General features: G+C 42.1%; 1 protein-coding gene across 1 annotated transcript in view; it reads left to right on the top strand.

Annotated features, from left to right (window-relative positions):
* AMTN (amelotin) overlaps positions 1-27,007 on the top strand; it is a 35,847-nt gene that overhangs the window by 5,446 nt on the left and 3,394 nt on the right. Inside the window, exons 4-9 of the mRNA XM_029598159.1 lie at positions 2,262-2,315; positions 6,433-6,519; positions 14,703-14,777; positions 17,386-17,451; positions 20,684-20,773; positions 26,699-26,734. Of these exons, the coding sequence (XP_029454019.1) occupies positions 2,262-2,315; positions 6,433-6,519; positions 14,703-14,777; positions 17,386-17,451; positions 20,684-20,773; positions 26,699-26,734 (408 nt within the window). The remainder of the gene's footprint in view (positions 1-2,261; positions 2,316-6,432; positions 6,520-14,702; positions 14,778-17,385; positions 17,452-20,683; positions 20,774-26,698; positions 26,735-27,007) is intronic.

The raw sequence follows: 27,007 nt of genomic DNA on the forward strand, positions 1-27,007 counted from the left end.
GAACAGTAGAAGCAACGAACACTCGACAAGTGAGGGGACCTGTTGCAAAGGCAATCTGAGGTAGCGGGGCCCGGCCTTATATACCGGAGCTCCGCTGACATCATCAACCGGGGGCCTGCGGCTATGTTCCCACCATGGGCCCTACTTAAGGTCTGGTTGTACGTGCGCGTGCACCTAGAGAGGGGCACAGCGCTGGTCGGAATGGCATCTCTCCGCAGACCACACGGAGAGGCCTGGTGCAGAGCGCCAGGAGAAGTAGCAGAGCCAGAGGCACCAGGGGTGGCCCGAGGATGAAGCCAGCGGCCCACAGCCGCCAGAGAAGAGGGACCAGGCACTGGATTACTTTGAAAGAGATGAGGGGGCCGAGCCGCGGGTCTGCTGCAGCCGGCGCACGTAACACACATGGGGAGAGAGTGAAAGAATAGAACAGGGATTACAGGGGGGAGTGAATGAACCATGGGGAGGGAAGAGAGGAGTAGAGGAGTGAACCGGGGTAAGTGAGGAGTTTGTAGGAGGGAGGGAGTGAACTGGGGTGAATGAGGTGTTTGTGAGAGGAGGGAACCAGATGAATGAGGGGCTCATGGAGGAGGAGGAAGTGAAAGAGGGATAGTGTGGGATCAAAGTTGGCTTTGGAAGGGGAGATAAGTAAAAGAAGGGATCAGGGTGTGATTTGAGGGGGACTGTGGCTTCCTTCCTTCTCCACCCTATTCCTATTCCTCCCCTTTCCTCCTTCACCTCACTCTTCCCATCTTCTCATCCACAACCATCCCCAATACTCTTTTCTTCTCACCTCCCCATCCACCTCCTCCTTCCCACTCCTGATCCCTCTTCCTCCTATCCCCTCATTCCCTTCCCTTATTTCCCTGAATCTCCCATTCTCTCCTCCCTCTCCTTCTATCCTCCTCCATCCCTTTTCTCTCTTCCTCTCCTGCCTAAGATTTCCCTCCTCTGCCAATCTCCTCTCTTCCCATTCCCAGATCCCTTCCTCTTCTTCCTCTCTAGCCCCACTCATGACGATCCCTTTTCTTCTAATAAAGAACCAAATACGTTTACTAAACACAAAAATGTCAGAAAACAACTTCATTTGTATAAAGTAAAAAAAAGTATTTAAATTGAAAATCTATGCAAAAATATGCTAAATTGCCACAGCATTTGACAACTTGCTGCAAAATCTTGAAAAATGATCCATAGGAAACTGGGGGCTCTGGCTGATCTTAACTGACTTTAGTACATCAGCCACCTCATGTGAAATGTATTTTATTTGAGCTCCAAGCACATTTGAGTAAAGGGACATTTTTCTGAATTCTAACCATATGATCTATTAGTACTATGTGTTAGCCTAGTGCTGAATGTCTATGTTTTATGTGTATTCCAACTAAAGAAGTTTCTTAAATTCTTCAATGAATACATTGAAACCTATTTAATTGTTGCTCTGTGCTGCATGCCTTTTGGTGCTGTCAGCTCTCCACAATAGGATCCAGTTTCAAATTAGAGAAATCTGAATTTTTCATGTTGTAAAGATATCTTTTATGATAAAAAAAAATCATCAATAATAATTATATAGATGTATTTGAGTAAAATTAATTCAGGTCTCTATCGGTCATTGTGCTTTTCTGAAAATTTGATTTTGGATATGCAGTAAAAAGGGAATCCAAAAAAGCCTATCATAGTCGCAGAAATAAAAATGCAGGCCAATCAATTGTATATTGATGACTAATTTTCCTCAGAGCACAAATACATTTCTATAAGAAAAGTAGAAGCAGCCAAAGAGATCTGATAGTGAATACCTTAATATATGTTCTGAAGCAAAAGGCTTCCAAATCCTTTCCTTAACATCTTCCAACAGTTATGTTTTCAGTGTAATCAAAAGATGCAAATTCACTACATCCTGAAAGCAAATTAAATATCATGAATATTTGTAGATCTGTTAGGGATTCTCAAGGTCCAGGATGGGAAACTATTTCTCCACAGGGTGGCAAGCCCACCTCCCAGAGGGCTGGCTCACTCTTCCAAAGGAGCCGATGAGCAGAGGAAATAGCTACAGCACGGGGAAGCGTTGAGCAATACATGATGCAATGCACAAAACACACCAAAGAGAAGTGGCATGCAATGGAAAGTAAGGTGCCAAATCTCAGTGTACCTTAATACATGATAGCACATAGAACAGAATCTGCTGTACGCGCTTTCACTTTCACAATTAAACTTAGCAACTGAGAACCTGGTATGGAACATTCAATAATATAACTGTTTTCATCTCCCAGATGCAGATAATGCAACTGTACAATGCACTAGGAAATTCTGCAAAGCAAGCACAGGTACTGTATGCATACAACATTGTACATTACATCTTGCTGTATGTTATCCTTTGATAAAAATGTTCTAGAAATATATTTTATAGAAAACACTAATTATTTCTTTTAGAAAGAATCAGGCCATATGGATTAGATAGTAGTTTTTATGAAAATACAATGTCTGATAATGCAGATGTAGATATAGATATATATATATATATATATATATATATATATATATATATACAGTATATTAACCAGCTAGAAGAGTGACAATCATGACCTCAATTCAGGTAATCTCATTGCACAGTTTTGACTTTTCTGGCATTTAAAATCTTTTTACAGTGGTAGTGATAGGCAAAGTGATACAGTTCAAGGTTATAGTGTTTCATTAGAAAATTAAAGAAATGTATTTATTTTTATTTTAAAACACCTATATTCTGCCCATAGCAGTCTAACTGTGCTGAGCAGATCACAATAATACATAAAACATTATGAGCCGGATTTTAAAAGCTATACGCGCGTAAATTCCAGTGGATTTACGCGCTTAGGGGTAGATTTTGAAAAACTGCGCGATCGCGTACTTTTGTTTGCGCAGCAGGCGCAAACAAAAGTACAGCTGGATTTTATAAGATACGCGCGTAGCCGCGCGTATCTTCTAAAATCCTGGATCGGCATGCGCAAGGCTGCCGATTTTGGGCAGCCGGCACGCGCCGAGCTGCGCAGCCTGCCTCCGTTCCCTCCGAGGCCGCTCTGAAATCGGAGCGGCTTCGGAGGGAACGCTTTTTCGCCCTCCCCTCACCTTCCCCTCCCTTCCTCTACCTAACCCACCCCCCCGGCCCTATCTAAATCCCCCCCCCTACCTTTATCCATGGATTTACGCCTCCCGGAGGGAGACATAAATCCACGCGCTGCTGGCGCGCCGAGACCGGACCCAGGGGCGGTTCCGGAGGGTGCGGCCACGCCCCCGGAACGCCCCGGCCCGAAACCACGCCCCCGGGCCCGCCCCCAAAATGCCGCGCCCCGCCCCCAAAACGCTACGTCGTTCGGCCCCGCCCCGACACGCCCCCTTCCGAAAACCCCGGGACCTACGCGCGTCCCGGGGTTCTGCGCGCGCCGGCAGCCTATGGAAAATAGGCGCTCCGGCGCGCAAGGCTCTGCTTGCGTAAATCCCGGCGGATTTACGCGAGCAGGGCTTTGAAAATCCGCCCGTTAGAGTGGCTTACGCCTATTATATAAAGGCCCAGAGACGCGCGTAAAGCCCCGGGACGCGTCTACGTCCCGGGGCTTTACTAAAGGGGCGGTCCGGGGGCGAGGCCAGAGGCCTCCAGCACAGCGGCCATTTGCCGTTGTGTCAGAAGATCGCGTGCCGGCAGGCTGCCGGTGCGCACAACTTGCATCTGCCTCGGGGGGGTTAGATTAGGGCTAGGGGGGGAAGGTTAGGGATGGGAAGGTTAGGTTGGGGGGGGGGAACGAGGGAAGCCCGCGGGTGTCGGTGCGTGCAAGGTGCACTAGTGTGCACCCCTTGCGCGTTCCAATCCCCGATTTTATAACATGTGCACACATGTTATAAAATCGGGCATACATGTGTGCGCGCCAGGTAGCACAACCACACTGTCATCTCAATAAGAAAACTATGGGAAAGCTTCCAAAAACAAAAAGGACTTCTTCCAAAACTGAAAACAGTCAGTCATGGTTTGGAGCTCCTCAGAGAGGGCATTCCACATAACAGGGCCTATAACTAAGGCCCGGGACTGAGGAGCTAGCAAATTGTGTATGCTTTACAGATAGAACAGTAAGCAACTGCTTTCCTAGAGTAAAGGCTTTACAAGGTGGAATATAAAAAGAATAAATTGGCAAGATAGACTGGACCTTCCTGATTGTTGACCTTAAATATCGAACAAAGAACCTTAAGCTGTATGTATTCTATACTTAAAGGCAACCAGAATAAATGAGCTGATGCATTTTGGAGAAGCTGGAGTGCACTGATACAATAGTTTAGCAAAACCCGTTAACAGTAGTCAATGGTAGTTAAAACAAATGCCTGAAACACTGACTAAAAATTGTCTCTCGTAATAATATACTTTAATTGGTGCAACTGTCTCATTTTAAAAAATCCGGACTTTAAAATAGCGCTAATTGTGGTGTAAAAGACAAACAGGAGACAATACCAAATCCCTCACCATGTCTGCAAATATTTTAGACACTCCATCAATAGTCAGTCCCAGACATCAACAAGGGGAGGGTGGCCACTAATCCAGAAGGCCTCAGTTTTTATCAGGATTAAGATATAGTTGGTTGTTCCTTAACATAGTGCTAACTACCTCCAAAGATGTAATAACAGAAGACAGCAAAACATGTCTACGTTATCATAACCTGGGACACAAAGCTGTAGTTCAGCTTTTGTGGAAAAGTAAGTTTTCTACATAACCATTATGTTCTAGTCATAGAGAGGTAATTTTCAAACAGCCCTCATAGCAGTACAGTCTGCATGCACATTGTACTCGCAGACTTTATTGAGGATTTTCAAAGCAATCTTTTGGGATGAAATTTTCAAAGAAATTATGTACATAAAATTAGCAAAGTATGCGCTCGCGCTTTTTTAAAAAATGTAATCCCACTGTGTAAAAGTTTCCTATGGACAATTTTTCAAAAAAGTTAACTAAATCTCACTGAGGTGTAGCTACCTTTTTTTTTTTTTTTTAAACCAGCCTTTAAAGGCCTTTTTAAATGTATTTTAGCACTGTAAATCTAGTTAATGAGCTCTTTTACATGATTTGGCATTGGAGTAATTTATTTTTTAATTTGCATGAAATTTTCCAAAGCCAAACAATTTTGGAAAGTCAGCTTCACACTTAAAAAAGAAAACTTGTGCACCTATGCCCAACATAGGAGCACATGTTACAGTTTTTACAGGTGACGTGCAATTTGTGAATTTCAGTACACCTAGTACATCAGATTCATGAGAAGCATACATAGTTTGGTTGCCATATTACAGAGGTGGCCAACTCTGGTCCTCAAGGGCCACAAACTGGCCAGGTTTTCAGGATATCTACATTGAGTTTGTATGAGGTAGATTTTCATACAATGGTGGCAAAATCTGTTTCATGTATAGTCATTGTGGATATCCTGAAAAGCAGCCCTGTTTGTGGCTCTTGAGGACCAGAGTTGGTCATCTCTGCCATAGAATATAAGACAATCCACTTCATGGTGGTTTTGAAGGAGGCAATTGGAGAGAATTATAGTTATTAAACTTTAAACAAAGGGAGGGTGATTTTCAAAAGCAAAATGGTGCTTTACCTATGGGAATGTCTTGTTATAACATTGCCTGCCCAATATGTAGCCCATAAACTTGCATGGGTTTCTCTTGTATGCATGTACATTTTCCCAAATTGAGCAGAGACATTCCCAAAGGTGAAGTTGGGGAGAGGTTTGGATTTGCATGCATGCTTTTGGATTTTTTAAAAGTATGTGAGCAAATTTTCTGGAAAATTTACAGTGCACAAGTTAACAGGTGTAATTGTGTGCTAGTAGCTTTATTAGGCTGATATTCAAACTATGCATACACATATAATTTTGCTTTGAAAACTAGTGTAACTTATGTGCATATCTGATGGCTTTCTTATGCAGGCTGTTACAAAATTACACCCAAAATCAATATTAATCAATGATGATGTATGGTTCTGTGGTACAAGAGGGAGAGGAGAAGTCAGTTTTATTACTTTGTTCTCTTATCTGTATATCAAGGAGTTCTGAATATAAGTTCAAGAGTTGTTGAAGTTTAAACTTAAAAAATGAGATATTGGCTCATTGTCAATTACACATTTGTATAGTAAGAAGCCCGTGCATTTTGCATCTGAAGGGCTAATAAGATCATGTATGCTGCCAATAACAAGACATCTTTGAAAATTCTCTAGTGACTCCAAAGAAATTGAAAGTAATACCATTTTTCATTCACACCTGGAATGTTGGACTGTGTTTTGACTAATCAGCATAAAATAAATGTAGTTGGTAATCAATGAACATAATTCAAATGTTTAAAAAAAAACCCTCAGCCCTGCATTAAATGTCAGTACAACAAAATATAGGGTTTTTTCCATGTTATGATTCTACCTTATACTCTAAATATTTGTCAATGTAGCAGCAGATAAGCCCTGGGTTTGGACTACCTCCAGCACAGATGGTATCAGACCACACCACTCTACAGCTGCAACAGCAACCACATCAGGTAAACAAGCCCAGACTTCCCAGCAGTAATATTTAACATGCAGGGAGCATGGCACTGCATGCTCCCCACACCTTTCCACTTCTTTCAACAGTTTCCATTTCAGATAAGGTTTTACTGATTTTTCTGGATCCGCTGTTCTAGATACTTCACAAGCATAATGAGCACTATTTTTACATTGTTAAATAAACGCTTAGAAAGATTCTAAAAAGCGCAAATTGAGAGAATTTTCCACAAAAATGGTGAGAGACGTAAGACTGGTAATTTCATAGCCTCTGTGTGCTACACAGCACAGTATTTACAAAAGTCTGGATTAATATAAGTATAAACGTATAATTAAATGAAAAATCCCATTCTGTACTCCTACAGTTGAGTTAGCAAAGTCCAAAGCTGAGTATGGTGCATAAATAAAAAAGTGAAATAAAATTATATTTACAGCCCATACAGGGGCCAGGATGGGGGAAGCAACAATAAGTAACAAAAATAAACTGAAAAAGAGGTTTGCAGGTGTAGCCCCTGCGCCAACTTTTCCTGGCATGCAGGGGCTTACAGGGGAGGTCACAGGCCAGGACTGAACCCATGATCCCAGTTTCTTCCCTCACAAAAGGAGGAAAAGTCAGTTTTTCAAAACCCTTAAGGGTTTGTGTCACCTGGAATTCTTCTGCAACCAGTCCATTAAGGAACAAAACACATTCCACACTGTAGCTATTATTCAAAAATAAAATCCTTTATTGGCCTCTTGATTGCAGGAAACAAAATTCACAGCTAGTAGACTTTTACCAATCAGTGCAGGAAAATAAAGTCCATTAGCACAAAAAAATATTCTCAGTAAAAGCAAATGCTGCATATCCTGATAGGTAAGCTCTCTAGATCAAGCACACACCCCCCCCCCCCCCCCCCCCACCGAGCATTTCCCTTGTTACTTACTCCTTTGGATGCAGCTCTCTTTCTTTCTTTCTCTCTCCCTCTCTCTTTCTCTTCCAAAATATATGAGCCTATGGCTGATTCCTTTCCTGAGTCAGCAACTCTTTGGACATTCCTTGTCAGATAGTCTTCCCTTTGCCTCCCACAAAGGACAATCCTCTTTCTTTAACTTCTGAAGAAATCCCTCTGGCAAGGTGTTTGGTAAAATTAGAAATCGTCAGCAAAATCTCAGTAATCACTCTTGGATCCCAACACAAGACTTCCCTACTTACGAAGCCCTTGGCATCCCAATCTTGGGGCCCAGCCACCTTCCCAGGACAGGAGTCTTCTTTTCTTAGAGACCCCACCCTCCAACAGTACCTCTCTTAGCCAGAGAGGCACCTTGATAAAAAAAACCTCTCCCCTTAGAGGGAGTAATCTGAGGAACCCTGAACAACAAGGGTACAGAAGTTTTGTTAACTCCTCTCACTAGGGAGTGCCAAACTTCCCTTACTACTCCTACTCTACTTTGCACATCATGCAGCATCTGTTGAGAAACTGATACTAAGGGATAGTTTATGACCCCTTTATATAAGCAATAAGGTGCCCTTAATATCACCTCATCATTACTACAGATAGGTTCATAGGCGGCTAACCCTGTAGCGTAGCCATAGAAAGCCTGAATTTAAGCCTCTCGCATAGCAGGGACAGCAGTACTTGCGTGTGTCTCAAAGGTGAGGAATTTGGATTCTAGGTGAGATGGAATGTGATTACTGCTAAAAGAGTAATCCATTGCTGTAACAAAGAGATAAGTCTGAGAAGAGATTTGTCCTCTGGTCTTCTGTCAGCAAGGGAACCTGTCCCAGGCTGATCCTAGACCCTCACCTGTCAGATCTGGTTTTCATGATATGTATAACAAACATGTATTAAATACATTTGTATACACTGGATACTACTAGGGACTAGTGAGAAATGACCTAACCATTTCCTTATATGAATGCAATTTCCTCAAAAGATGTGCTGAATTAATAACATGGATAAGTTAGTTCATTGGCCCTCTCCTGAAATTCACACCTATACAAAATGAAGCAGACAATATTAGCTTGGATTAAATATGGCTGCAGTTTATTGATAATTGTACACTTAAACCCAGGCCCAATTACAACTTATCACAACATTAGCACATCTTCAGCCATAATCAAACCTCACCAGGTCAAGCTTTGGGGTGCTGTGACACCAACAGCCTATTCAAAAGCGGCCCACCCCTTTGAACTCCCCCACCGGTGATCCTCCGCCTTCTTACTCCTTCCCTGCCATGACCCAGCAGGGAAAAACCCTCCGACATGGCCGGCGAGCCCGCCACATGTCAATTTCAGGGTTTTAAAACCCATCCCACCTTGCCCAAAATACTTATTCGCCTAACCATACCCATAAAATTGTCCAAAATCTGTCCGGGCTCGGGTTATCCGCCAACTGCCACAGACATCACACTAGAAAGTATCCAAACATAACCAACAGAGAGGGAGGGAAAAGGAGACGACCAAGAGATCCCTAACAAAAGTTTGAAAAATATCAAAAGTAGGGGGAGGTAGTGGTGAAATCTTTCATATATCCTCCTTATCCCAACAGGATGGGCTCCACGCGGCCACTCAGCCAATCAAAACCAATAATGCCCTTGTCTTATTTCAAAAAGCACGTGGACTTACAAACCCTTCAGGAAGTTATGACATAATACCATCCCTACCAAATTAACTATGCTCTCGTGATCCCATGGAAAAGTAAAATGGAGCTTACTTTCAAAATTCCCCCAATCATAATAAAATACCAAAAGGTTCCAGTTTGGGGGTGTGGGGGGCCAAGACCACTATCATGTTACCTATGGCAGGCAGATTCCTTAGACTGCCTTTTAATTCCTTATAAAACCGTTTTAGGGAATTTTAGCATGAAAATATTCACCTTCTGCTATAGCAGTGTAAGCAGGAAGCAGCTATTTATATTAGATGATGCAATGTAAGATTTGTCACAGCTCTTCCCATCAGTTTCAACAAGATCACATAATGAAACAGAATGAGCCACTACTACTACACACATAATAATAATAATGATATAATACACAATCCAGAACTCACATAGAAGGGAAGAATTGGCATACCTTTGGTAAACTTCTTTTTCCTGAATGTTTTAAATTAATTATTTAACGGTTGCCCATTAGATACATATTCTGTTCACAAGGCACCATGAGGGAAGATGGTGCTAGGTCTCACAGTTGGCAAAAACCACATCTTAGTAAGAGAGATCCTCTTTTCATGGGTGACCAGTGAGAATGGCCATAACCATTTCTCTATAGCATTGATGAATGCAATTTCTTAAAAAAAATAAATAAAAAGATACGCGCGTACCCCCTGAAAACCTGCCCCAAGCTCCCCCTGAATGCGCCGAGCCTATGTTGCATAGGCTGCTGGCGCGTGCAAAGCCCCAGGACGCACGTAAGTCCTGGGGCTGTCCAGGGAGGGCGTGTCAGGGGCACGTGTCGCGGCCGGCGCATCATCGGGGGCATTCCAGGGGCGGAGCCATGGCCATGGTTCTGGCCCAGGGGCTTGGCCGTGGCCTCCGGACCAGCCCCCGGACTGGAACATGGTGTGCCGGCAACTGGCCCAGTACACGCAAGTTACTCCTGCCTCGGGCAGGTGTAACTTATGGAATAAAGGGGGGAATTAGTTAGGGCCGGGGGGTGGGTTAGGTAGGGGAAGGGAGGGGAAGGTGGGGAGAGGTGGAAGGAACGGAGGCAGGCTGCGCATCTCAGCACGTGCAGGCTGCCGATTTTGCGCAGCCTTGCACACGCCGACCCCAGATTTTAAAAGATACGCGCGTATCTACTAAAATCCGGCATACTTTTGTTTGCGCCGGTCGCACAAACAAAAGTACGTGCGGGCATACTTTTTTAAAATCTGCCCCAAAGTCTATCCCTTGCTACTGATGCTAGTAATATCAATGGCTATTTTCTAAGTCAACTTGATTAATAGCAGGTAATGGACTTCTCCTACAAGAACTTATCCAAACCTTTTTTAAACCTAGCTACACTGCACTAACCACATCCCCTAGCAACAAATTCCAGAGTTTGTGCACTGAGTGAAAAAGAACTTTCTCCGATTAGTTTTAAATGTGTTACATGTTAACTTCATGGAGTGCCCCCTAGTCCTTCTATTATCTGAAAGAGTAAATAACCAATTCACATTTACCCGTTCTAGACCTCTCTGGATTTTAAACACCTCTATCATATCCCCCATCAGCCATCTCTTCTCCAAGCTGAAAAGTCCTAACCTCTTTAGTCTTTCCTCATAGGAGAGCTGTTCCATCTCCTTTATCATTTTGGTTGCCCTTCTCTGTACCTTCTCCATCGCAACTATATCCTTTTTGAAATGTGGTGACCAGAATTACACACAGTATTCAAGGTGCGGTCTCACCATGGAGCGATACAGAGGCATGATGACATTTTCCATATTATTCACCATTCCCTTCCTAATAATTCCTAACATTTTGTTTGCTTTTTTGACTGCCGCAGCACACTGAGCCGATGATTTCAATGTATTATCCACTATGCCTAGACCTCTTTCCTGGGTAGTAGCTCCTAATATGGAACCTAACATCTGCCATTTGGATGCCCAATTTTCCAGTCCCACAAAGTCCCTCTGCAAATTATCACAATCCACTTGTGATTTAACTACTCTAAATAATTTTGTATCATCTGCAAATTTCATTACTTCACTCATTGTATTCCTTTCCAGATCCTTTATAAATATATTGAAAAGCAAGAGTCCCAGTACAGATCCCTGAGGCACTCCACTGCCTACCCCCTCCACTGAGAAAATTGTCCATTTAATCCTACTCTCTGTTTCCTGTCTTTTAGCCAGTTTGTAATACACGAAAGGACATTGCCACCTATCCCATGACTTTTTACTTTTCCTAGAAGCCTCTCATGAGGAAATTTGTCAAATGCCTTCTGAAAATCCAAATACACTACATCTACCAGTTTACCTTTATCTACATGTTTATTAACTCCTTCAAAAAAGTGAAGATTTGTGAGGCAGGACTTGCCTTGGGTAAAGCCATGCTGACTTTGTTCCTTTAAACCATGTCTTTCTATATGTTCTGTGATTTTGATGTTTAGAACACTTTCCACTATTTTTCCTGGCACTGAAAGTCAGGCTAACCGGTCTGTAGTTTCCCGGATCGCCCCTGGAGCCCTTTTAAATATTGGGGTTACATTAGCCACCCTCCAGTCTTCAGGTGCAATGGATGATTTTAATGAAATATAAATTATGATGCCATTAAATAAAATGTTAACGCTGCCAGGGGCTGCCTAGTGATGATGATAGATAAAGTGTGGCCCAAGCTGCAGGAAGTGTCAGAGGGAAAATGTATTTGCTGGGCTTTCATGAAAATAAAATGGAATTCATCAACCATGGTGAAGCATTACTGTATATATAACACAAGAAACATTTTTTGGAGGGGGTTTTTGGGGTTCCAGTAATTTCCTCCTGCTCCTTGGGTCTTCCTGTTCAATCAGATCTGGCATCATAAGTCTTCATTTGTTACCACCTGGGCATTTTTCACCCTATTTTCTAACCCTACCCTAACCAACCTAGCCCAGCCATTGTAGCAACAGACCTCAGCCAGGGGCCAGGCACCAAGGCTACTTCTGGAAACCTGCAGTCATCATGGGCCCTCAATCTAGTCGTTAGCTGTTGCTGCCCTGGGGCAATCGAGACTCCCTACCACCCCGGAGGGAGTCTCCTCAGCTCCGGCCAAGCCATGCAGAGGAAGACCTGCCCTGGGAATTGAACCCAGTGGAATTGAACCCAGTTGGCAATACACAACACTGGCACCCAGCCAGCTATTTGTTTTCTTTTTTTTTTTTTTTATGATGAAGACCCTTTTCAGTTATTAAGCACAGCATGACAGAAGGAACATTGTGGAGTAGTGAAGGAAGGCATGTAAAGGACAGACTAAATTGTTTGGTACAGCAGCTTTTGCAACCTATAATTGAAAACACTGTGAAAGCCCTTGTAAGTCTATTAAAATGTCACCCATACCTTACATTACATTTTCCAAAACAATCTTGATTAATTCTTCTTTTCATCAGGAAAATCCATTTAACCCATCAAAGAAGGGGGCTCTATTCTGCCCCCCTGCGGTTTTAGTCTTCAGATTGAAAGTGAGGACAGGCCTACGCCATCCATGACCAACAGCGAGCTGTCCCAGGCGGCATTGGCATTCTGTTTGACGTAGTCAAAGGCAACAGCATGCTATATTATTCAGCAAAACTATTAAAAAAGATTTTTTTCTATTTCAGGTAACATCCATCCTTTTGCAATCCTAAAAGCAATACTAAAAAAAAAGGTTATGGAATACTTTCTAGAAGTTTAATTGTAGCTGTTTTGTAATCTGTTTTTAATGGTTACTCTGTTGTAACTCTATTAGTAGTCCCTCCAGTCCCACTTTGATGTGACCTACCTGTCACGAAAGACAGAATAAAAATAGAAATTAAACTACCGGTAAATTCAATTTAATTGTATTTATTTCGGTATTAATATAGCACCTTAAACCAGAAACTGCATAACAAATTGCATATAGGTTAAAGTCCTTCCCCAAAGAGCTTGGAGTCTAAAACAGTTAACCTAAGGTAATGAGAGATAAAGGGGTAAGTTTTCATTCAACTACTAAGTGAAAATCTAAGGAAGCCACGTAAAACTTTGCCAGCTATATAAAGCACATTTTCAGCCATAACATAAACCTAATAACCTTTGCAGGCAGTGTACGGTGATAGTGCCACCTACTGGTGTCATTGCTGGAGCAGGGGGGAGATAAGGACATACCTCCTCCTGCTGCATGAGTAAGGGAAATGCAAGCCAAGAGGGAGATAACTGCAGGATCTGGTTCGGTTGTGGAAATGAAAGCAGGGCCAAATTTAAGATTATGTTGCCCATAGGCAAAGGATCCAAAATGGGGAGGGGGTTTTGCCCCTGGAAATCAAAGAGCCACATAGGAAGTCCCAGTTTTTGGATGCCTTCAGAATTTGGTATCCTAGGCACTTGCCTGTGTTGCCTCTGCCTAAATGTGGCCCTGAATGAAGGTCGATTGATGGGTGGGAGGGAGGATGATCGGGGGGGGTCCAGTGGGGTTCTTAAAATAAGAGTCATATCACCAGGTGGGAGTTAGGGTATCATGGGCTTGTCTGGGGTCTTCTGTCTTGGTTTGTTTTTTTTTCAGATCAGGCAGAAGTAAGCAGGGATCACTGGCTTTCAATGTGCATGGATAGCAACCTAGATGTAGATCAGCTGTCTCTGCACCCGGAGTTGGCCATCTAAATTAGACAGCTAGCATTGAAAATCAGTGGGAACCATCTAACTTCTCTTCCTTGACATTACCCCCTATCTCTAGGACAACCCAGATTTTGAGCATCTAAATTTAGCTGCTCAACCTAGGTAAATTTTCAAAGGGGTTGGTCTAGTCACCTCTCTATATAGTTAGGTGATTAGATGACTTTAAAATTTTAACCCAAAGTGACTTGTCCAAAGTTATAATGGGTGTCAGCAGGAGAAGTCAAATTTGAAGTTTGGTGTCCTGGTTCCCAGTTCATTACTCTAATCCAGGTGTGGCCAACTTTGGTTCTTAACAGCCACAAATAGGCCTGGTTTTCAGGATATCGATAAAGAACATATATGTGATAGATTTGAATATGCTGCCTTCATTGTATATCCTGAAAACCAGAGCCAGCCCTGCTCTAATTACTAGACCACTATCTCAAATTAAAGCTTTTACAAAAGGGTCTTTCAGCCTACACATATCACCTTTAATGCATATAAATACAATTTAACCAATAAAAGCAAAAATAAATAAATAAATAAACACATTAAAGTAGACTAACATTGCAGGTCTTCCCAAAACTATCCTGGGGATCCCTCAGCCAGTCAGGTTTTTAGGATTTCCACAATGAATATGCATGAGGTAAATTTGATTACACTGGGTTTTTAATGCATGCAAATTTATTCATTGTGGGTATCCGAAAACCTGACCAGCTGTGGGATTCCCAAGATTTGTTTGGGAAGCCCTGGCATATGTGGAGTTCTTACGAAATTTCACTGTACAGACTATCACAATAAAGTCAAAATTTCTTCTTTCCAATTTGTATTCAAAGAGTTAATTACAGATATAGCTTATATGCTTTTGTATATCAAATGCCTTGTTTCCACTGTGGCTTCATTCTGAAACTTTTTTGGCAGGATCTACCTGTTGACCCTACATTTGGAAATCTACCCGTAATCTCACAGTTGTCCCTTCAACCAGGATTTCAACAAGTAAGACAGTTGCTAACATTCGCTAGCAGATATACTATGAACGTGCTTACAAACAAATAAAGTCACCTCAGCCTTGTAAAGAAATTCTCATAAATCTGGCTGTCCTTTTAGTTTTTAAATTTAAAAAAATTAAACTTTAGTGAGAAAGACTGGAACAATTATTGCCTTCTAAGCCTTAGCTTACTTAATGTTAATATTTTGTAGGCATGTGCATTCATTGCTCCATTCATTTGATTTGTTTTGGTGGATGGTGGTACATATGTATCTGATGAATAGATTGTGTGCATGCACAATACATACACCATTTGTTTCTGTACACTCACTATCCATAGCACTGAAACAAATCAAATGAATGGAACAATTAATGCACATTCCTAATTATACCTCATGAGTTCAGATATCGGGAGGGTAATTTTCAATGGCATTTACCCAGGTACAGTGGCCTGGCGGAAAAATGGCCTCCTCAGATGCAGCTATAAATACATGTGGCTTCCACAGCAAGCCTACCTTTATCTGCCTTAAAAGGAGGCGTTCCTGTGAGCGTGTTTAGGTGGGTCAGGAAGAAAACGGTGCAAGTACATTTTCAAATGTTCATGCACTATTTTGTGTCACCGCCCTCACAAAGAAAATATGTGGAGGCTTTTCACATGTGTACTTTGCATTTGCTAATTTTTTTTTTAATGAGAAACTACGTATGTAGTTTACAGTTATACAGGCTGACTGAACATTGTACCCAGGCGCCAGCCACCAAAAAACCTTGTACTTAATTTAAACTAAAACGTTCTGTTGCTTTAATCACTGCCTCCCTCCCAATGAATGGAGAACCGTATGCTTTATCATGCTACAGATAAGGAAAGAAAGAAGTGAGAAGAGTTTGTTACAGCACTGAGCCACATTCAGGAAGCACAACTGAAATCCCTTCTCCTAGTGATATTCTGTGTAACCACAGAATGATTATTTTATCGCCTTCTACCACAGATGTTCAACTTCTGTTTGGATTTGTTTTCTCTTATTTCCCTATCAATTTATAATTGTTAAGTGACGATGACCATACTTCAGCAGCTATAAACTTTTCTTGGCAAAATACTGCCTAAGTTTTGTCATTATCTTCTAAGGGTTACAACATCTGACTTTGCTGGTGGCCCCGATCCAGGTATTAGCCAAAGATCTAATAACTTCAGGTTTTCCCTGCCCATTGTTGCTGGGAGACTCTAATTGATAAATAAAATAATAATCACAGTGTTCCTCTACCACTTTCATGCCATCTGTGTATTGAAATGTATCGACAAACCCAATGCTCGCCAGGGTGCAAGTATATTTAGAAACACAAACTTAAATGAATTAAGGTCCAGATTGGATTTTTTAAATTACTACATAATTCTAAATTATTATTACAATAAAAGATATGAATATGCTTTGAACAGATTTTAGAGAGTTTAAACTTAAATGAGGGACTGTTTAATGATGTTTTTAAACTATATCTGGTTTTTGTTCAGACACCATAGCCAAAGTGGTTCTTTTTGCACCTCTCCACTTGTTCTATATGAGGCAGTTTTCAAAATTATGTGGATTGTTGAAAAAGTTGTGGGATACTTTTCCCTGTGAACTTTGCATCAGTGCTCAAAGAGAAAGTCTATGTATTCTTTCCCTTTGAAAATTGGCTAGGGAAAAAGTACCCACAAAAATATACACTGCTTTTTCTGTAGATACTTTTCCCTTCAAAACAAGATGTGTAGTTTCAAAATTACAGAAGTACACACATTGGGCCGGATTTTAAAAGCCCTACGCGCACGGGGCCTATTTTAAAAAGGCCCGGCGACGCGCTTAAAGCCCTGGGACGTGTGTAAGTCCCGGGGCTTGCAAAAAGGGGCGGGGAGGAGGAGGGGGCGGGGCCAGAGGCCTCTGACACAGCAGCCATTGCTGCTGTGTTGAAGGATCACGTACCGGCAGGCTGCCGGCGCGTGCATCTTGCACCTGCCCAGAGGCAGGCGCAAAAGGTAACACAAAGGTCAGGGGGGGTTAGAGTAGGGCTAGGGGTGGAAAGGTTAGGGGAAGGGGTGGGAAGGTCAGACTAGGGGGAAGAGAACGGGGGAAGGCGCGACTTGGTGCACGCAAGGTGCACAATTGTGCACCCCCTTGCGTGCGCCGACCCCCGATTTTATAAAATGCGCGTGCTTGTTATAAAATCGAGCATCTATGTGTGCGCACCGGGTAGCGCACACACCTTTTAAAATTTACCCCATTGTTTCCTTTCCTGGCCTAACCCCAACCCAATAATGCCTCCATGGAAATGTGAGTTAAAGTTATGTGGAAAAGCACATACTTTTACCTCTGTAGAGGGTGAACAATTTGTAGACAGTTTATTTACCCAGGTAGATGGTCATTTACACAGATGAATGGCTTTTGAAAATTGCCCTCTATATAAACAGATTCTTTCCTTACATGAATTGTGAATGCCACAAAACTGAAAAGCAAATTTTATTTGTTGTATTATTTATGTATTTACAAATTGTACATCAGTACATGATTTCATCTTTGCAATTAGTTTGAGGAAATGTAACATAATTTTCTATAGCAGTACAAAGGATATATATGTGCTTTTTTGTAGCTATTTCCTTCCATTAATCTGGTTCCCTTGACACGGATAATGGCACTTGGACAAGACATGCAACCTGTAAGTCCTTGTTTTATTTATTTGTGCCCATTCATTACTATCTTTGTGGTATATTTATATTTGTGATATTAATAAACATGTTGTTTAGTACTAGTAATGTACAAAATAGAATTGCTACTTGTGGCCTTTCTACTAGAACAATCTCAGACAAGGCCACGGGATTTTTATGCTTTATATGGAAACTAAAAATTAATCCTCATTTTATCCCCATCTATTCTTGGGTTTTTTCTAGTTGTAACCCCTGGGCAGGACGGATCCTTTACTTGGCACCCAGCGACACATAGAAAGAAAAATTAGAGCCGGACCCCTTATGCACAACTCCTATCAGTCTCTATACAACTCCTTCTCCATAGCAGATAGCTTTCATCTGAGTCCAAGAGTTCTAACACATGGGACGAACAGTAGCTCTTATACCCTGCCTCTTTGCAATTAACCCCGTCTTTAGTTCCCAGCATCAATAATTATACAGTCGCAGCATCCAATAAACACACAGCAGAGGTATTGTGCTTTCAGCTTCTCTACTGATAGATTGGTTAGATGATTGGATAATAGAATAGCTTTGTTTTGTTTTCTTCATCAAAGTCAATAAATAATAAACAGCAGATAGAATAAACTTGTGACTCCACTTCTTAGTAAAGACTGTGCTTCTAGTGGAAGCGTTATATTTACACCAAATTACTCCTTGTTTCCAATTCCTTAAATCCTCAGCATATGAAGATTTAAGGTAGTTATATCTTCCTTTACTTCCCAAATTATTTCTCTTGCCTCTTTCCACCGAATATGGTTAGAACATACATTCAGTCCCAATATTTAATCAGAACTCAATCCCAGATTTAATATTTTTCCAGAAATCCTCTTTGGATACTTTTAACTCCTTATGCAGCACCTGAAAGGTACTTCACTCTCCCTTGTATTTTTCCTGAATTATTTCCACTCCTTAGGCAGCGCCGGGTGGGCACTTCTCACACCCTTAACTAACCTTCCCCAATAGCAACAAAGTTTTTCTTATGTTTATGTTGTACCTTCTTTGTTTCTCCTATCAGTGCACTTTACTGGGATCCCTTGCTCTACATGGAAATTGTAACACCTCTATATCTTTCTGGATGAAAGAGTTCCCTCTTCCAAAGGTTTAGTACACTGACTCCCAGGTACCATGGGTTATCAGCTGCGAGTGGACAAAAATATTAATAGAACCCAAAAAAATAGAAAAATTAAGCAGGAAGTAGGAAGGATGGAATAAAACTTCCATGCCTCCATCATAAGAGATAGCCCAAAACAGTTAATGCAAAAATATTCTTCCTCTGCAGCAGTTCACTGTCACTGTGTGTATGCTCGTTAGGAGACATAGCACAAGCAGGTCTTCCTTACCCCACATCCAGCTTCAAATACAGGGACGCCTCAATCCACTGCAACAAGGGGGATGGGCTCTCACAGGCAAATCTAAACCTAAATCTAAATCATCTACCTGTCTTTAAAGCCAATTTGAAGCCGACCCCCTTCTTTAATCCTATCTCATAAATCAAAAGGAAAATTTAAAAGACAGGAGACAGAGAGTTCCTACTCCAACAAAACCCAAACTATAATCCACTAGGATAGCAGGTGCTGTGGGATGATACATAACTAGCAGATACCACTTGCAGGTTCCCACATCAGGGAGAAAAACCCAAACCTCTCTTATTTATTTCCTTATTGAACCTCCCTAGCTTAATAGTACACTTCTTTAGTAAAAGAAAACCAAAGGTCCCTTACATAGGCTTCACTGATGCAGTGCCATCTACTAAACGGTGGTGATTAACTGTTATGGGCTGCTGGCAATCTATAGGTAGCTCCAAAGAAATCAACACAACAGAATATCGCACATCTATAACATATCCATAGACTTTGTGTATTTCCATTGCTTTTTAATGGATGGTACTGCATTCATTATTAATTCAATTATATGGTTAGAAGGGTAGTACAAAATTGACTGTAGAAATCACATACTAACCTTACCCCCACCAACAGTACCGCTCATTGTGACCTTGGACAATGAGCCTCTGTTGCCTTAGGTATAAACGTTTGGGTGAATTTTACAAGCCTTACGTATGCCAAAGCCAGGAGATACGTTCAAGTCATACAGATTTTAATAGGCACCTATGTTTGCGCATATCTCCCAGTACGCGCACAAATGAAAAAGTCCAAAAAAGGGGTGGGCATTCCTGGATTTATGAATGAAATTAGTGCATACAAACTTATGTGCACAAGCACACACCAGGGTCCCCTACCACATACCTTTACTTCTGCTCTGTAGAGTGGCGTGTATGTTCTAAAACAAAAGAATATAGGAATATCAGCAGGGTTTTAAGGATTGGGGTTAAGAAGGGAAAAGTAAGGCTATTTAAATAGGGGGGCTAGGAAGTCCTATCCCTAACCTGGATGAACTGGGAATGAAATGGTTTAACTGGTAATTGCATCTGCGCACATTTCTATTAAAGTCCCCCCACTTACGCGATAGAGGTAGCATTTGCGTACACATGCGCGTTTCCATATAAAATTGTGCACACATGTACGCGCGTTCAGCATATTTTATACTATGCGGGCTTATTCTCACGTTTGTTATAAAATGGCTGCGTCTCTGGACGCAGGCCAGCATACGCGCATACATGTGTGCCCGCGCGGCTGTTTAAAAGTTACCAGCTGAGTTGTAAAACCACTAGAGACAGGAAAATAGCTACACTACCTGAATATAATTTGCTTTGAAGTGCAGAAAAGCGGAATATAAATAAATAAATAAGCTCACCCTTCTAGAGTCGAACATTCCCTTTTATAAAACGGTATGGAGAAAGCATCTTAACTTGACAAAGTAAATCAACATTGCAGGAAAAGTTGTCTTGGTTTGGCTCATCCCTAATAGAACAATTCTGGAGTGGCGGCTCAGGCTGGTACTGGGCTGCCTGAAATAATGTGGACCCTACATGTTTAAGAGTCACTGCTGGTGTCTCTTGATGTTGAAGGGTGGTGCTGAGAGTAGAGTCCAGGGTCTGGATCTGAGCATCAAGCTGTGTTAACTTTTCCGTGGCACCTGATCAGGTCTGAAGGCACACCAGTATATGCCATGGCATACTGGTTGGAAAACGCTGGCCTATATGCATGCTTCTATGATGTATATAAAGTTTAACAAGTACTTTAAAAAAAATACTTCAGTTTAATTTCATTTGAAAAAAACAGTAAATTTACTTTTTCTCTAACACAGGGTAATCCTTCTGCAGGACTCATACCAATTACACATCCATTAACCATAGGTGGAATGAATGCACAGTCACAGATGCTGCCTCATCAAGCTGTAAGTCCCTTTTCTAATCTGCATAATGATTATCAAAACTGTGGCAGAATTCAAGCCTGTCTGGAACAGATACAGATGGCAACATAGAAAGCAGGAAAGGGTGACGAGGTCTGGTAAAGAAATTGGGGTTCTTGACCTACGTATGGAACCAATGCATGTTCATCTTTCTAGAATGGTAAGAGACCGAAAGAGGGAGATAATGTAAACTTGCACAGCTGGAGGTACAGCTACGTCAAGTTCTTAATGAAAGGTGGCAAGGTCAACTGGCACTGAAGGAGATAGATTTAAGATGTGCAGCCCCAAATATTTTGTTTCATGCTTTTTTTGGCAGGTTTTTTTTCTCTCCGAGTACCATTTTGTTTAATGCTTAAATAGTTTCAGTTCCTTTACTAAAACAAAATAAGCATTTTAAAATACCTAAAAAAAATGAAACAGGAGGGAGCCCCTGAGAACCTAACCCCACCCCATAAATGGTGCCAAGAACCACCCCAGCCCCTATTTACCCCATCCATGAAGGTCCTGGGCAATAAAAGGGGCAGGAGGGATACCCACTTGCTTCCTGCTTCCCTGATCCTCTCTTAAAAATGGCACCAATCGGCCCTGAGACTGGTGCCATAGTGACATCAAAATGACAATGGTCTCAGGGCCGGCCTGCACCATTTTCTTCTACGGTGCGGGCCGGCCATGCGAGAAAATGTTGCTGCTGGCACCTGAGACCGGCGCCATTTTAAAGTTGCTGTGGCACCAATCTCAGGGATGACCTGCATCATTTTAAAGAGATAACCAAAGGGGACACCAAGCAAGTGGGCACCCCCCCTCCTGACCCTTTCACTGCAGTGGACCCCTCTGGCTTGCCCTCCCAAGACCCTTCAACCTCCGTCTAACTCTTCCAACCCCTTCTTACCCCATCATACAACATAATGGCATTGGCCTTGGATTGACTCGTGGTCATTTGTAAATCCTGGAGCTACAGGCCAGGAGTGACTGGGGATCGCTTCTGCCCATGGAAGACCACCTGATGGGATAAGAAGGGATTGGAAGGGTGGGGAGAAGTTGAAAGGGCTCAGGGGGCTAGAAGGGGCCTTTTATTTCTCAGGTTTCGTGGGTGGCTGGAAGGACCAGGTGTGCATGGCTTTCTTGGGGGGTTTTTTAGGTTGCAGTAGCAGTAGCTTCAAAACAAAACAAAAAAAACAAAACAAAATTTCATTTGTTTTTCTTCCATTTTTTTTAAACAAGGCAAATTAACAAATATTGTTGACATTTCTTATTTGTTTCAAATGACAGCACAACCCTACTATTGGGTTAAATAACCCCCACTTGTGACTTATAACCAAATGTGCACTCACAAAACTGGATGAAAAGAATTAGCAGGAGTTCAAATAAATGCTGCCAAGAAATCCCCAGGTATCTTGGCCTCTCCAACTAGACCCAGCTTTCTTCGGGGGCCTGTCTCCCACCCCCCACCCCCCCAGCACACAGTACATTATTGGTTTCAGTATAGTAAGCAGGAGGCTCAATATCGCTCTGCAAACATCAGCAACATCTGGAACTGGACCGAGAAAATGCACGAAACATACTGACACCAATGCAGTCTAAGAAAGAAGACAAAAAAGCTTGCCCGCACTCCAGTTAACTCACTGTTCCATTAATGATAGGGGAAAACGTAGCATCAATACCCCCTAGAGGAAAGTTATATAGAAAAAAAAATAGCAATGGCCTAGTAAAGTATAAAGCAAGTACTAAAGTAACTGCAAATCCTGAAAAAGAAATGTGTCCAAGCCCTTCTCACCCTTTAACTCCCTAAAAAATGTTCTTATGCCTGCACTCTACCTTCTTAATTTAACAGCTCTACTGTCAATAAAGATTATAACACCGGCAACTCAGATACCAAAGTATAACTTCCACTTACTCAGAACTTTTGAATGCTATCCTGACCTAAGAGTACATCATACGTAAACAAAGATCAGCAAGGGTAGGAGTTGTGGGGAATGGAATCTCATCTGCCCTCATCTCTACACTCCCTATCCTGCACCCCTATATTCATGTAGAGTTCTGCCTTCATCTATGCCAGTCTCGGCAAGAACCAGGAAACTTGCCCATCATAACTATCACTGACATTGTGGAAGTGAACTCCGTGATAGAAGGCTCTTCTCGCCTCCTGCTGTTTCAAGCTCTGTTCAGGGATACTGCAAGTTAGATACGTAGACAATCATATGAGACACAGACGAGTGGGCACAGCTGGAGGTAAAAAGGTATCTTTTGCCACTCACTGAGCACAGGAGGATATCATTTAGCTGTGTCAGCACGAACAGATGTGGATCCCTTAAACAGCTCTGCTGCACCGCTCTAGCAGTGATGCTCAGTAGCATAAAAGTGCAGAGATCACATCCTGCTGCCCATTATCTGACTGACAAGGCGACCACAGAAGGAAGAAACACTACCACTGCCCTCCACTGCCCAATTTCCACCCTTCCAGAAGTTGGTCTACTTAACAATACTGGGATCCCGATGAGTAATGCTGATGGCTCTTCCTGTTAGGTAAGAATCCATGTGTTTTCCCGTATCCTTGGGTGTAATGGTTTAAGCTTCTCACACAGTGTTGATGGATACAGTGTGCTGCCAGGGTGAGAGTGAGCAGCATTAGTGGCTTTGTAGTTTGTTATGATGTTTTCTCTTTTTTTTTTTTTTTTTCATACTGATCCAGACCCAGTCAACAATATCATGCTAGCTCAGGGGTCAAAGTGGAATACCTTCCCTCCTTTCTTCCAGGAAGGGGCATTTGTGGACCCAATGGCTCCTAGAGTATTGTGAGGAATACAAGGAGCTGGAAGGCCAACTATAATGCATCCTGCATAGCCACCCCGTGAATATTTTGCTTTGTGTATCTCTAAGTGGTCGATACAGAGGCTTGTGTATGGCTGAAAGTATGCTTTCATGTGGGGGTCTGCCTGGCATGATGGTGTGGCAGGCTTTCTGTAGTAAGAAAACCAAGATTAGACGCCACAGTCTTTTTCAAAAGTTTATTGAAGTGGAGACGTATGTATTTTAAAAGCCCGACTCTGGCTGAGTTTCGCCGTTAACATGATGTTTGCTAGGCAGAGTGGAGACGAGCATTGGAACGCGAGTAGAAGTTGGTGTTACCGCAGAGTTTGATAAATGTGATGCCAGAGTAGGAATCCAACAGATACATCACATCAACAAGATTATGTTTTCATATAAAAAAGGAAGCCCCTGAGGCAGCCGTTTGTTAACGGCGAAACTCGGGCCAGGAGTCGGGCTTTTAAATACATACGTCTCCACTTCAATAAACTTTTGAAAAAGACTGTGGCTTCTAATCTTGGTTTTCTTCCTGACGGCTTCTTAGACCGCCTACCTTCGTGTTTTATGAGGCTTTCTGTAGTGACTTTATATGTGTGTGCCCACAGTCTGAGCAAGCCCATTGCTTGTGTCTCTGTCCTTTCACTACATTTTTTCAGTAAAATATTTCTTGTCTGGTTATTGGGTATTGCATAATTTCTTGCAGCTATAGTTGCATCAGGACATGAATAATGAGTGTGTCTAGAAGAATTCATATACATGTGCAGTGCGGGTAAAGCTAGTATATGCATGTGAGAGAGGATGTGAAGATAGGATACAGTAAGAAATGAAGGGAGGGGAATTTGTGGTAACTGAGAGTGTTAGGATGGTTGCGAAGCATGCAGGATCAGGCTACGTCCTTTAACAACAATGTGCTACAAAAAAAAGCAGTAGTATCTCTTATAAAGTAGATGTTGCCATCAGAAAGTGCAGGCAGTGAGTTTTACAGAGCAGACTGCATTGCCACCTAATAGAGTAAAACAACATGGACTGTTTAAGCTGAGTTTGCCAATTTTTGCTACGTGATAAAAGCTATGTGATAAAAAGTGGCAAAATTGCTCCCATGAAGCACAACAGGAGCTCTACAGCTTCAGCAGAGACTTTCTGAGAAGAAATATGTATATTTCGGTTTTGGGGTTCAGGTTGCGCTTTGCTTTCAAACGATATTGTCTATATAGTTTCATGGATTTTTTAAAATAAGAAATGATAGCACCTAGGTAGAGCGTGCCTCAAGTTAGGGCGAGAGTACATTGTACAAATCTCATCTTTGTGTGCCTTTCCTCACTCCAAATCACAAGAAAGCTTCACTGATGTGTACTGTGCTCTTCGTACGTCTCACTCTACATGTAAAACTGCCCCCAAACCCTAGATCATGACCAAAACCTCACCTTGAGTTGACAGTCCTACAGTGGAATAAATAGTTGACGAATATGTGTGCCACTCCAGAGGCTCTCTCTCTCTCTCTTCCCCCCCCCCCCCCCCCCTCCAATAGTTATTTCTGGCATTAAAATATGTGTTACACTATCACATGCATCATTAAACACCCTGCATTTTCATAGACTCCTGTTTGACAAAAGTTGCATACACTTCTCACAATGTGTTACGGTGTTATCATGGGCATTAAGGCCCTATTGTGATTTGATATGGAGGGCATTAATTGAATAGCTATGATGACTCTGTCTACTACAAATTTTTTTTTTTAAAGCTATACCAAATATTTTATTTATCCACCTCCCATATCTCCAGCAAAGGCAAATTTTTCAGAAACGTTTGCTAGGGACGTCTTTTCATTTAAAATGATAGGAAGTGTTGTTGACATTTCCTCTATGTCATTTTTGTTTCATTTTGTAATTGTGAAAAAAAAAGCTTTCCCCCTCCCCCCCCCCCCCCCCCCGCATCCTAGCTTCCCTTCCATCCTTCCCACTCTCTCTATGCCCCTTAATTTTACCTGATCCCTGGGGTCAAAATAAGGCAGGAGCAATATCTATTTGTTCATCCCCCACCAGTGCCATTCTCTAAAACTGGAAAACAGTGCACACAAAAAAAACCCCCAAAGGGAAACAGTAAAGAACAAAATGAAATTAAAAATCACACCAATGAAAATAAAATGAAAAAGAAATGAAAAACAAAAAACGCACAATCCTAATATTTACCCTCCAAGACTCAAAAGCAGTGGGGGAGAATTAACCCCTGTGTTAATGATGATCAGAATTATGCCCACGGAGGCACCAGCACACATATGAAAACTTCTCCTTCCTTATTGCAACAAAACCAAACTAAGGGGGTTATTTTCTAAACCCTTATCGCACGCGTTAGGGCCCTAACGCACGCGATAAGGCCATATCACATGTGAAAAGGGCCTTTTTGCATGCGATATGATGCAAATTAGGGGGAGGGGAGGAGTCAGGGAGGGGAGGGCGGAGTCGGTGGTGTTTTCGCTGGCGGCGATAATGTTACTAACATTATCGTCGGCAGTAGCACACCAAATAACTACACCTTTTATGGTGTTGCTATTCGGTGCGAAAGCCCGAAGCCGGCGCACCGCAGTGGTGCGAAGGCTGTGGGCTTTCGCAGGCACGCCTCCCCCCCCACACCCCCCTTCACAGGATTCACCATTCTGCGAAAGAATGGTGGATCCAGGCCTAAATTCCCTAGGTAGTGTGATACCTCTCATTAGACCAACATGCACGGTTTGAGCATAATCTTCTTTTGTACCTCCATCAAGGCGTCCTTCAACAGGCCCAGCCATGTCTCATCGGGTGCAGACCTGCAATTTGTCTCTTCTTAATACGGTCATGGAAACGTCTGTTAGTGTACTGTAGCACCCTTCACGTAACGCTGCAGATTTTTAGCCATACCTGGATGGTGTTGAATGGTACAGCATGTGCTAAAAGGATGTCACAGCTCTGCATAAGGTTTCCGTTTCACCCTAACACCAGGGTGAGACGTGTACATATTAAATAACTCCTCCTTACAGTCAATACATCTTCCCAAGCCATTCAAAATAATGTTAAGATGGAGTTAGCATGATAACTTCAATTAATGGGAGTATTTCCTTCATTTTTGCAGATATTGCCCATTATAGTAGCACAAATTGGTCAACAGGTAAGGAAAAGTCAAATCATTTCTGCGTTTTATATTAATAAATGTACCCATAAAACAAATCAGCTACTATAAGAGATGCATTTTAATAATACGCAGTTTCACACCTTTCACTTCAACAACTAATCTAACAAAATTTGGGGCCTATTTCCTAAAGGTTTTCTTTCATTTTCTGCCTATGGGAAATACTTAGTAAATAGGGCCCTTCCATTTACAATATAAATGATACTGGATATATATGTGTAAAAACAAAACAAAACCCAGAGTTAATTCTTC

Source organism: Rhinatrema bivittatum, chromosome 1 (genome assembly GCF_901001135.1).
Source record: "Rhinatrema bivittatum chromosome 1, aRhiBiv1.1, whole genome shotgun sequence".
NCBI classification, from domain to species: Eukaryota; Metazoa; Chordata; class Amphibia; order Gymnophiona; family Rhinatrematidae; genus Rhinatrema; species Rhinatrema bivittatum.